Raw genomic sequence first — 13721 nt, 5'->3', positions numbered from 1 at the left:
CACTCCACCTGGGTTATCAATGGCATCAGCCGGCCATGAACAGGGGATATATAGGGTGGCATATAGAATAAAGCAGAATGCATTGCTACACAATCGTGGCACAAAAGTCGACCAAGCTGTCATAGCCGAATGACAGCAGTTTTTCTTACCAACAGTCCTTGCCAGGACAGACATTGAGGCTGGAGTCGGTGCCGCTTAAGTAACTTGAAGGTGGCGGGACCGTGTCGTTATTTAATATGTGAATGAACAAACGCTGGATGTGTGGGACCAACATCGCGGGACTCGCGAATCGCTTGCTGGGGATCACTTGTGCTACGTTTTGGGCACGGTCAGTGCTGGATTAACTAGCTTCGCTAGTTTCGGTTTCCAGGAGGTGTCGGCAGCATAGCCGATGGCCATGCTACAGCCATGCCAGTGATTTATCAAAGCCAAATTATTGCTATTTTTGCTCAACTCTGCGGTAAAATTAGCACGCAGTCATGCAGCCAGAGTCCAAACTATTGAATGGCCTGCATTAGGGTGTCCGAAATTTTGGTCGTACTTATACAAATTTTTGGGTCAGTGATGGTGCCTTGGAGTAGCCCTAATAATTGAGCTTGTGTGAAATCTTGGGGCCCAAATAATCGGTCAGTGCCAGCTGTGAATCTGCCAGTTGCTGAGCAGAGGCCTCAGCTTTACGAGGAAAAGCGGACCTACGATAATTGCTTGGTGTCATCTAAAGCGATGCTTGATTGTTACCAGGTGCTCCTCAAGGCTGGCCAAGCTCAGAAGAGCTTTGATGACATTGAATCTGGCCAAGTGTTTCTGACTGAGGCTAGCTCTAGGCTCGCTGAAAACATGGCTAGGCTGGAAGCTGTCAATAAAATTTCATAAGATATAAAACGCAGCATCTGAGCAGCTTCACTCAATTTGAAATTTAATTATAGCACACTGCGGCGACAGGTTTGTTGTCTTAATTTACATCAAAGGGATACTCATGTTTACATTTTGCCTTTTCTTTTTGTGGTAACATTTATATGGACCCTCCAGATGCATTTCTGCCGTTGCTGTGATGTTCCATAGAAGTCCAAGGGCGATAAAACCGTCGCCGTGTGCCGTATGATGATGTGCTGGTGAAAGCATGTGAGGGTGAGCTGGCAAACATGGTTCAATCTCAAGGAAGGGGGGAGGAAGTGTGCCGTCTTCCATTGCACACAAGTCTCCAAAGGGGGGTGGGAGGGGGTACTATTTCAGGTGGCCCGGGTGGCCACTGTATCCTGAAAGCCATCTGCGACGGGGACAAAGTTCACCCTGCGCTGTGTTTTTGCGGCTTAGTTTGCATTGATGCGAGTGGCAGCACAAAATTCAATTTACATGCTGCTGCTGCTGCTGCACTTCTTCACTCCAGCGTTTTGACTGCAAGTTTCTGCGGTCATCAAGTGCGCTTGTGCGTGCTTGATGCTTGTGCACGCTTGAGCTTGTGTGCGTGATACCAGGCTTGTTAAATTAGCTAGTGTGCCTAAGTTCACAAGTTTATACAGCCGATAAACCTACTATCCTTACTTCGTATAGCTGTCCACTAATTTGCTATCACAATCGATGCTTTGTCTTTTGGGGAAAACTGTCACATTTTTTATTTGTAGGCAGAGCATCGTTGTTTTACAGCAAGCAAATACTTTCGGGAATAACGCTTGTCAATTTTAAGTATTTGAAGTAGCCTAGGGCGTGTCCAGCAATTGGCTTATATTTGCTCCAAAGTGCTCGTAACTCTGTGTTTGGGTGCTCCAAACTGTTACGAAATTAGCATTTTGCTGTTCCGAAAATTGCTTCAAATCTCAGTTCATCAGTGGCACCATTGCAAAACTTGATTAAATCAAGCAGGCTAGCGACCATTTGTCCCTGCCCCATTTCAAAGTGGATGCCAATAAAAATCATCATTATCGAGATGCAAAAGGGATGTCCCTCTACAGTACACACCCCATACATAACTACTTGTGATGCTGGCAATACAATACAATACAATGTGTCTCTATATTGATTCAATGCTAAACGCATTACGGTCATTGTGACAGTCATGGTAAGATGGGTTCTGCCAAATTTTTCTACCATGGGCTACCCAGTGTCCTTAGTTGGCGGGAAAGAGGTTAGATGCGAACATACGTTCGTACTTACTTACATACATACATACATACATACATACATACATACGTACATGCATGCATACATACATACATACATACATACATACCACAAGCAGGATGAAGTTCCCTAGAAATGCTATTGTTATAAATAGAATTTGGGCAGGTACTGTAGTGTGTAGGGCAGGTAACCAGTGGTCTATTAGGGCTACTGAATGGATACCAATGGAAAAGACAATATTTGTGATGTTTTACGTGATGAATATTATGAAAAGTGCAGGTAGCTGGTGGCAGAAAATTAGGTGACGTGATGAAGTAGGAAATTTACAAGCGTAAGGTGGTATCGGCTGGCACAAGACCGGGGTGATTGGAGATTGCGGAGAGAGGCCTTCATCCTACAATGGACATTAAATAGGCTGCTTATAATGACAATTACCTTGGTATCTTGCAATTAGTTTGCATTAGTCGGAATACACCAGTAGCTTTAATATGTATGTATGAACTTAAGCCTGAGGAGATGTTTCTGCTGTCGTAAATTTTGTGCAGACAAAGTTTGCCCCGCTTTCAGATATTGATTGTGGATTGCCTCTTGTAGCTTTTTAGGGCTACTGAACCAATGTGATTACTTTGAGTTCCATGGCTACACTATTCTGCCCAGCATCCTTTTTATTGCTGTATTTGCCACTTGTTCTCAATGCTGTAATGGGACTGCAATCTCTCCAATTATATTTTGCAGGCCTCACAAATGCAATGAGCCTTGGCGAATGCATCACTGTTGCCGTAGTGGAATGCCAGACCCCTTTCAATGTCATCGGTCAGGTCAAGGTTAGCACGCAGTGCAGCGTGCCTCTGGCTGACAAGTCTGTGGGGTGCTTCTTCAAAGCAGGGAGCGTGTCAAGGAGCGTGCAGACTACAGAGACTGTGGATGAGTCGATCTCTACCTCAAGTAAGCATTTTTAGCATTTCTCTTACTTTAACTTGCTTGTGTGAGTTTGTAGTAATGGTCAAGTCTGCCTTCTGTAGTTTGACCTGCTGAAGTGTGTATGACATTCTACTGCTAAGGACAAGTTAGCAGGCATATGATTCTCGTCTGCAATCTTATTTAGGAAGAGTGCAAAAGTAAGCTGATTCTATGCGCTGTGGGAATTGGTTTAAATGAATCTTCCATTGCTGTTTGTGAGAATGCTGTTCCTGCTTAGCGATCATTTGCGAGCAGAGGCGACATGACCTCCTCCTCGTTCTCTTTGCTCAACATACTTGTTGCTCTTGATCATACACAGGATGTTTTTTTTTTTTTTTTTTTGAACCTCACGGGTCCCCAGACGGGACTTTACATGAGGGGTTGGCACACGAATGGCAGATAACAGTGATTGTTGAGTAGAATTAGGAAGAGTGCACAGCTTCTTCGATGGCATTCTTGAAATCAGTGGGATCAGGGATAAGAGCTTGGCTGCAGGGAAGGTCATTCCATTCGCGAGCTGCGTGCAGAAAAAATGACTTCTGGAACGTAGTAGTGCGGGCACAATGCAGAATGATGCTGTTCAGATGGCCTGTGCATGGTGTTCGTCGCACTGGTTGGATGAGCTGACTGTCTCGGGGTGAACAATGGAAAAACTTGTGATAAAGGCAGAGGTGTGAAATATGGCGACAGGAAGCGAGATAAGGCAGTTGTAACTGAATCTTTAGAGCAGATATACTAGGGAGTATCGTGAGTAGTTTGAAAGAATGAAACCTGTAGCATGATTTTGAACTGATTCGAGAGCTGAAATAAGGTTAGACTGATGTGGATCAAAGACTGCGCTAACGTATTCAAGTTTAGGTCGCACAAGTGTTTTGTAAGTTCGTAATTTTAAGGAAGAAGGTGCCATGCGCAGGTTACGGCGAAGGAACCCAGTTGTTCGATTAGATGAATATATTATGTGGTTAACATGGTAAGACCATGATAAATTACTAGTGATGTAAACGCCAAGGTATTTAATGGAGCTAGTGCAAGTAATGGTGGTATCCTTGATTTTATAACCAGGCAGAGTATAATTTCGGCGGTGGTGAAAAGAAATTAGTGCAGTCTTTGCAGTATTCAGGGGCATTAGCCAAGTAGTGCACCATTTCTATATGTTATTCAGGTCATTTTGTAGGACAGAAGAATTGTCAGTGTTAGTTATAGGGCTGTAGATTATGCAGTCATCAGTGAAAAGGCGGATAGAGGTTACTATGGAAGGCAGGTCGCTAATGTATATTAGAAAGAGCCAAGGGCCAGGAACTGTGCCTTGCGGTGCTCCTGAAAGAACATGGGAGTGAGAAGACGAGAAGCCATTAGGGGAAATAAATTGCATGTGGTTGGTTAAGATGTTTCGAATCCAGTTAAGGAGATGGGGATGAATAGTTTAAAAGAGACAGTTTGAGTAAAAGGTGGGAATGGGGTACTTTGTCGAATGCTTTCTCGTAGTCTAGGAACAGTGCATCGATTGGGATATTGCGGTCAAGATTGTAATCAATGTCATGCAGGAACAAAGCTAATTGGGTTTCACACGAGTGACCTTTCCGGAATCCATGCTGGTTGTAATGAAAGTAGTTGACAGAAACTAGAAATGTCACGACATTGGAGTAAATTACATGTTCCACGATCTTAGAGCATACGCTAGTTAACGAAATGGGTCGGAAGTTATTTGGGGATGAACGGTCACTTTCCTTGAAAACTGGGATGACCTTCCTGATTCGGCAGTCATGTGGAACGGAACCAGTATCAAATGATTTCTGAAAAATGATGGAAAGAATAAGACTGCCAACTTGTTTAGTATTCTTCAAAACTTTGGAATTAATTCCATCGATACCACAGGAAGATGAACATTTTAGTGAATCGATTATATTGACAATACCGTGCGGGTTTAAGGTGATGGTTTTCATAGGTGGATGGGGCAATGGTGGGAGACCGGGAACATTGTGAGTGGTTTCATTAGTAAAAACTGAACAGAATGAGTGGTTCAGTGGATAAGGTATGTTAGATACGGCTACTGGCGAGCCAGTGCTGTCACAGAGTGAAACAGTAGTGTTTACATTGGGGATAATAGCTTTCCAGAAGCGCTTTGTGTTGGTTTGTAACGTTTTGGGGAGGGTAGTAGAGTAGAACTGGCCTTTAGCTTGAGTAGTCATAGCGGAGTATTGTTTGGCAATGCTGTGATATTTCTGCCACATACATTCGGTGTTAAACAGCTTGGCAGAACGAAAAAGGCGCTTTTTCTTGTTCTCTAAATGTTTTAGTGTGATATTAAACCGTGGAGAATGCATTCGCTCTGTTATGCTGATGGTAGGGATGTAAAGTCTTATTAAATACAGCAACTTGGATTTGAAGAGAGACCATGTTGACTCTGTAGATTGTAAGTCGTACGTGGAGCCGAAATTATTATAAAACACAAAGAGATAGCGAGTCATGCTAGTTTAGTCTTCTTTGTCGTACAGTATCTATTATGAAAGTAATGCGCATTTTCTGGGAAAAATAGATTTATCGACCGGGCCTGTACAAATAGTTAAAATTCTTTAAAATACTCTTTCCCCTGCATCAGTACACTTGCGGAGATGTGTCTGCCACGCCTGGAAGGCACCGTGAAAGTCCTCGATAGGAATGTCTCTCAGGAACGCTGTAACATGCTTTTGGATGTTTTCCACAGCCTCCCAGTGCTTTCCTTTCAGCGCTCTCTTCAGCTGGGGAAACAAAATAAAGTCGCACGGAGCCAAGTCGGGACTGATAGGGGGATAGGGTACCACCGGGGTGTTGCTCCTGGCCAGGAAGTTGGTAACGATGAAGGACGTGTGGCTGGGGCCATTGTCACAGGGGAGTGGGGCCATTGTCACAGGGGAGCTTGACCGTGTCTTTGATGTCAGCCCTCACGCCCGTGACCCGGCGTTTCAATCTTTTGAGCTCCTCCAGGTAAAAGGCTGAGTTCAGTTTCTCCCTGCGGTACAAACTCAAAATTGATGATTCCTCGGGTGGCAAAGAAGACAATGAGCATCGTTTTGATGTGAGACTTGCTCCTTCGCACTTTCTTGGAGCAGGGGGATGACTTTGTGTGCCACTCGCTGCTCTGTCTTTTCGATTCTGGGTTGTACTCAAACATCCAGGATTCGTCTCCGGTTACGACATAGTTAAGAAAGTCTGGCTCATTTTGAATCAAATCCAACAATTCTTGACAGTGCAAAACTCGAAGTTCTTTCTGATCTTCTGTCAACGCTTTCAGCACAAGCTTCGTGCAGACCTTGTGCATTTATAGCTCCTCAGTCACTATCCCATGTACCGCAAATGTGAACATGTGTAGGGTGTCAGCAATTTGCTGGATGCTCAATCGATGGTCGGAACGCATAACTTCGTGCACATGATCCACGTTTTCATCGGTTCTGGTTATTGTTGGGCGTTCAGAACAGGGTTTGTCGGCGACCTCCTGCCGGCCCTCCTTGAATGCCTTGTGCCATCGCTCGGACTGTGAGCTTGAAATGCAGTCATCCTTGAAGGCCTCTTGAAGCATCTAGAATGTTTCGGTTGCATTCTTTCCAAGCTTCACGCAAAACTTGATAGTGTTCAAGCGAACACTTCATTGCACCGTGTTATCCGCTCACACTGCTCGTAGTAAACTCGCGAGGGTGAAGGCAGTTAGGGTGATCCATTCCTGTAGTACCGCATGACATGCACGATAACAGAGGAACGATGACGACAAAACTACCATGATGGCATAAAGATGAATGTATGATGACGCTATGACCATTATGGATGAGGATGACTATGACATTAACGCAATGATGGAATGGCAATGTTTGCATGAAGATAATGGCGTGACGACACTGGAATAGCAATGGAAAATGAAAACAATAGAAGAAGACACTGACGTGACGACTATGGAAAAACGAGAATGGCACGACGAAGAAATGACAAAGATGATATCAAGACAATGGCACAAGGACCATGGGAAGGCAACACCGGAGCGACGATGATGGTATCAAGACGGCGTGGCATTGTGATGCCGCAGGTATGACGACAACACATGATGACAAGAGTGTGCTGAAGGGAATCACGGAGTGGAATCGCAGCAAAGTATGACAATAGGATGACAATGCTAAAATGGATACAATGGCATGACGATGCTGAAATGATGGCAGTGGGAATCGCTAGGAAGAAATGGCTGCAATATAACGACCACGATGGCATCACTATGAATGCATGACAATTACGGCATGAATATTGGTTTACCACAAACGTGTGACAACAGTGTGATGTGGATGGAGTTATTAGAATAGTATGATGATGATGACATAATGATAATGGTGAAATGATGGTGAAGGCATGACGACAAATGTAAGGCAGCACTGCGATGGTAGGGAATTACTGTGACAAAATGGCAGAGATAGGATCACCATGGCAGCATCACAATGACGGACAGATGACGATGGAATGACAACTGCTAGTCGGTGTTGGAGCTAATGTCTGTGCTTAGTTGCATTACCTGCTCCTGGGGCCACCTTGATTCATGCTGTATCCAATCTTTGCTTGCACTATGCTTGCGCTATGTGCGCAAGATGGCGGTCCCCGCCGGCCAACATGGCGCCCGGTCCAAACGCCTTGAAGCCAGCTGAGACATTGTAGTTCATTGCTACCGATGTGGTTCACCTCACCACATCGCATCCAATCCAGGCTGTCCAGCCAAGCACATTACCTGCCATGCTTGCAGGAAAGTGGGACATTACGTTTCAGTTTGCCATTCAAGGAACTGAACGCATCGACAGTATCCTGCTCGAACGCAGCTTGTTCCCACTACCGCCGATACAGAATCAACCACTACAGTCCCGTCTGTGCTTACAATTCAAGCAGCGAATTTCTGTCTGGCAATAATTTACGCCGAAGTCCTCATTGTGAATACTACACTCAAGTTGCTCGTGGATGCAGGAGCTACGGTGTCCCTGATGAACAGCTCCATGTACGAAGAACATTTCAAGGTTCTTTCCTTATCTCCTTCGAGTCTTCGACTCAAGAATTATTCGCAGCAAGAAATTTTGCATTCAGGACATTTCTCCATCCTCGTCAAGTACAGCAACAAGGCTGCAGTAGTGACATTTCATGTCACGAACCAAGACACTTTTCTTCTGGGCTTAGACGCCATTCAAGCTTTGGGAATTGACATTCAAGGTTCTTTGCTCACATGTCAACAAGCATCAGAAGTTCCAGCTGACCCAAGCATTCAGCTTTCGTCTCTATTGCACAATGCTGCAACAGAGTTCACCCATCTGATCTCAGGACAGTTGGGACTTGTAAAAGGCTTCATCCATGACGTTCCTCTTCGAGCTTCTGTGCAACCAGTCTTAGTGAAACTGCTTCCTCTACCTCTGGTTCTCCGTGAGCAAGTCTCCGCCGAACTGCAACAGCTGGAATCAGCTGATATCATCGAACAAGTCCCAGCGTCTGAGCGGATGTCTCCGCTCGTCGTGGTTCGGAAGAAAGACAATTCTATTCGACCATTGTTACTTCATATGCTACAAGGTGTTTCAGCCACCAACTGCTGTGTGACATTGTTAACTTGGCTGCTGTGACGAAAGGTGCTGCCATGTCGACTGGTGCAATAGTGTAACTTTGGTTGCAGACTCCCCAATGAAGCGACGCTGATTATGTCTGGTGGCTTAAGTAGTGCTGCCAATGACGTGGCTGGTGGCAAGACATCTCGAGAAGCCTGCCGCCAACTTGCTCGCACTCTTAGACCTGGTGGCAATTGAGTGCAAGGTTAGACGCAGTTTTGCATGAAAGTGTCGTCAGATGCACAACTTGGCAACTTGCATCGAAAACCAAAGCATTTATAGCATAGAAGAGTATTAGGCAACTACATTGACTGAGGTTCACAGGTATTTAAAGGCCTTATAAATTGCAGTAAACATTTGCTTACTAATTATAAACTAATAAGCATAGTGTCAAATGTGCACAGGCAAACACAAACACATCTCAGTCTATGATCACAAACACTTGCTTTCACAATGCTGGCACATTGAAGAGCACTGGCAATGCTTTGTCCTCACTCTTGCTTAACTCCTTCTTCTAAACTTCAGATTGCACAGCCTCTCACACTAGGCACGTGGAAACACGGCTTGTATCAAGACACTAGCCATTGTGACCTGCCCCTAGCTATGGCATGTGTCACATAGATCTCTTGCATAATGTGACATCTCTGTGCTCACATTGAGCTTCGCCACTATCGGGAAAGGTAGATGTGCGGGTAAGCGCAGATTGCACATGGGATGTCTGTGGACAACATGGGCTCTGCTACAGGTTGTGCTGACCGTTTGTATCTCGTACTATAATTGTAAAATTTGAGTGCAGCTGCAAGGAATATGCACAGTGCACGCATGGCTAGTTCGTTTTTCACGCTGATGAACTACAGCACTGTAGTGAGCTGCGTGTTACTCGCCTAAAGCTGTGTAAGCTACAGCTCTCACTTTTCTTGGGCCCAAGATGTTATGACGGTGGGAGATTGCTGCAACAAGATAGCCTGATCTCGTGGCCGCATGCTCTAGCACTTGCAAGACCACTTTGGTCGTGCTAGATGATTGCGCTTGTGTGCTAACCAGTACAGAAATATTGGGGCATGCCACAGATTTGTAATTTGCTTTGATGGAACCACAATACCTTTAGTATCTGTGTTGCTCTTTGGCATTTCGTAATAAATTTCACTTTTGTTTGAATTGTGCAGCGTCAAGGCCTTCTATTTCTCCATCAAAGGCTGAGGGTGACAACGTGCACGAAGGACGCCTCCACCACTGTCACCTCTGTGATTATCAAACCAAACACCTGTGGTGTATTAAAGTACACACCAGGATCCACACTGGCGAGCGTCCATTTGAATGCCATTTGTGCCCTAAGGCTTTCGCACAGAGGATCACCCTAAATAGGCACCTGCGTGTCCACACGGGTGAGCGGCCGTTTCGATGCTCGTCATGCCCCCAGAGATTTTCCGATAGGTCCACCATGAAGCAACACCTGCGCACCCACACAGGGGAGAGGCCATTTAAGTGCCCTTCTTGCCCTCGGAGTTTCTCAAAAAAGAACAACCTGAACACGCACCTGCGCATCCACACACAGGAGAAGCTATTTCAGTGCCCTTCATGCCCTCAGAGCTTCTTGCATAAGTCCAGCATGCAATCACACTTGCTCATTCATACAGGTGATCAACCATACCGATGCACCGTCTGCTCCATGTCCTTTCGGCGGGTTGGTTGCTTGAGAAGACATAAAAGAAAGCATAATGATACCATAGTTCAACTGCCATGTTGAACTAGAGTCTCTGTTACAAATCTAAATACGTGTGTAGCATGCTTCATGCTGTTTTGTACGTGAGTTAGCACAAATGTCACCATAGGCTCTTTTATGTTGAACTATGTCGTTTCACATAAGGTTCCAGCCTAGTCTAGGAAATTGCAGGGACACTTGTAGTAATAAGATTGTGGTACATCACAATGGCCATATTCATTTTATATTCCTTCATATAAACACAACACAGAAATGCTCATATCTCAGTTATACCTTCAAAAGACTCAGTGTGTGTAATAATATAGTATACCCACACATGATAAATTCTGATCATTAAGATGTCTCAAGCAAGTATATCGGTGTTCTAAATATTCTGCTGCCTATTTGAAGTTATGGACATAAGATGGAAACAGATGATCAAGCCGGTGATCATAGAGGAAAATAATTATTTTGTTTAATTGAAATAAGCAAAAGGGAAAGGAAAAAAAACTTTCCGTAGGTGGGACTTCATCTTGCACATTCAATGTTCAGTGCTTTACTAATTAGGGTGTTTGGTTAATAATGGGTGAGACCTCTGGGCAAATAAACCGTCCTCTCCTTATTTGTGTATCTGAACAATACATCTTAGCCAGTGTGCAACTGATGGCCATGGCAGTGGATATGGAACATCCTTATATCCCATCTAGGGTTATAAGGATATAGCATGATTTTTGCAGCACAGAGCATGCCAGAGCACAGAGTGGAAGGAAGGAGAAATAAAAATGCCATTCTGCTATTACTATCAACATAAAAACTATTTTAACCTTCTTGTGATTTATGCTCAGTGGCTATGGTGTTGGGCTGCTGAGCACGAGGTCGCGGGATCGAATCCCGGCCACGGCGGCCGCATTTCGATGGGGGCGAAATGTGAAAACACCCGTGTGCTTAGATTTAGGTGCACGTTAAAGAACCCCAGGTGGTCAAAATTTCCGGAGTCCTCCACTACGGCGTGCCTCATAATCAGAAAGTGGTTTTGGCACGTAAAACCCCAAATATTATTATTATTCTTGTGATTTAATATTTAGACCAAGATCAGGCACAGTGCAATCAGGCAGCACTTGCTGAATGTTTTGCCGACATTTCCATCAACATGGGCAGTAAAATTAAAATTATATTATGGGATTTTACGTGCCAAAACCACCTTCTGATTATGAGGCACGCCGTAGTGGAGGACTCTGGAAATTTCGACCACCTGGGGATCTTTAACGTGCACCTAAATCTAAGTACACGGGTGTTTTCGCATTTCACCCCCATTGAAATGCGGCGCCGTGGCCGGGATTCAATCCCGTGACCTCGTGCTCAGCAGCCTAACACCATAGCCACTGAGCAACCACGGCGGGTAACATGGGCAGTAGTCGACTTGTTATTAGCTAAAACGAATGCATATGCAAAATTTGTGCTTATCAATATAACACATTTGTATGTCAAAGAAATTAAGGCATCAGAATAATAACACCGTAAGGCCAATGAAATCAAACAGCTGTGTAGTATAATTGACGAATCAGCAAACATATAAAAACAAAGCATCAAATTTTTATGCCTACCACTAAATAGATGTTTAATCGCACATTGTTCTCAGGCATATATGCAGAATTGGTGAACATAGGGTGATGTGTCAGTTCACGAAATTGGGGACGCAAGTGCATTATCAATATAGCATCTTATTACCATCTTGTCATGCATAAAAAACTTCTGACAAGACCACTGAGAAAAAAATTGTAATTTTTTATGAGAAATATAAGATACTAATTACAAAGCAACATGGTATTTTGAAGCATGCAAACTTGCCTAGTGGAGCAGACTATGCTGCTTGGAGAGTCGGACTTTACTGGCTACACAGGGATCATTTGCACTTTCCGAAGAGTGCTGTGTACACGAACAAGCTGCTTATCTGTTTTATAATGCTCTATTTGTGCTTTTAATGAACAATGCTTCCCAATGTGCAATGTAATTACATGAAGTTGCTACTGTCATGAATACTTGAATGTGATCACCATTCTAATTACTTCTGAAAGGGACTGTTTATTATTCAGAAGTTATTGGATGTTTGATTCAAATTGATTCGTTTTAGGCACTATTTCATTTGATTTCAAAAATTGCTGTTCACATGCCCCTAAAACATATGTGTGTTCAATGGACTGTATTGTAATGCTTATTACTATGCCACAGATGTCTGAATGACCTGCTTTGCTAACTTCGGTTAGGAAATGCTATGTGTAAATTTATGTAATGTTTCTTACAGACAAACCTAAATATAACTAATGTATTAAAAAATTAAATTATGGGGTTTTGCGTGCCAAAACCACTTTCTGATTATGAGGCACGCCATAGTGGAGGACTCTGGAAATTTCGACCACCTGGGGATCTAACGTGCACGTAAATCTAAGTACACAGGTGTTTTCGCATTTCACCCCCATTGAAATGCGGCCGCCGTGGCCGGGATTCGATCCCGTGACCTCGTGCTCAGCAGCCCAACACCATAACAAAAGTATGTATAAGGAATTATCGGATATAACAAATTAAACGTGACTTTTTTTGTCATGCTTTATCTCTGCAGAGTATTCTCCTGCTTTAATGAAACCGAAAATGAGAGGTCGGTCATGATATCAGTTACACCAGAGCAGGCATTTGTGTCTACATGCCTCGGAATATATATGGTAATAATAATTTGTGGGGTTTTACGTGCCAAAAGCATGATCTGATAATGAGGCATGATGTAGTGGGGGGCTCGGAAATAATTTTGACCACATGAGGTTCTTTATAGGGCACCCAGTGCATGGTACACATGCGATTTTGCATTTCACCTCCATTGAACAAAAAAAAGATATATTCTGGCAGCAAAAACATCAAATAGACTCGGATCAATTTTATTAAAGTGAAGCTTTCTTTGCCTCTTCCTTCAACTTTTCCACTGCAGCTGCTGTCACTGTCTTGCACGCCGCATTGGTGGTAGTTCAGAGCGCATAGGAGCTCTTCTGCCATATACTACATGGCAGGAGTGGGGCTGAGAGGAAAGCTGATGCGAGAAATTTGTTTGGACTTTTTGGATGGGTGGGTGGACGGACGGATGGATGAATGAGTGGGTGGGTGGGTGGGCCGGCGGATGGGTGGGTGGGATGGGGAATGGGGGATGGGGATGGGGTGGGATGGGATGAGTGTCCCCTTCAGAACGGAGCGGTGGGTTGCTCCACCAAGCTGCTGTTATTGCCTAATGTCCTATGTTAAAAAAGAAAAACTCAAAAGAGAAAAGAAAAATACAGGATGAATTCCCATAAGAAAAATTTCTGAAC

General features: G+C 44.1%; 1 protein-coding gene across 1 annotated transcript in view; it reads left to right on the top strand.

The window, feature by feature from the left end:
• The window catches only part of LOC126526626 (uncharacterized), a 28624-nt gene extending 17190 nt beyond the window's left edge, over positions 1-11434 (top strand). The window contains exons 2-3 of the mRNA XM_055068260.2: positions 2854-3063; positions 9836-11434. Of these exons, the coding sequence (XP_054924235.1) occupies positions 2854-3063; positions 9836-10416 (791 nt within the window). The 3' untranslated portion in view covers positions 10417-11434. The remainder of the gene's footprint in view (positions 1-2853; positions 3064-9835) is intronic.
• Positions 11435-13721: the final 2287 nt, after the last annotated feature.

This window comes from Dermacentor andersoni, chromosome 8 (assembly GCF_023375885.2).
Source record: "Dermacentor andersoni chromosome 8, qqDerAnde1_hic_scaffold, whole genome shotgun sequence".
Taxonomy (NCBI): Eukaryota; Metazoa; Arthropoda; class Arachnida; order Ixodida; family Ixodidae; genus Dermacentor; species Dermacentor andersoni.
Note: the sequence above shows the minus strand (reverse complement) of the source record. Positions and strands in the feature narration are given on the sequence as shown.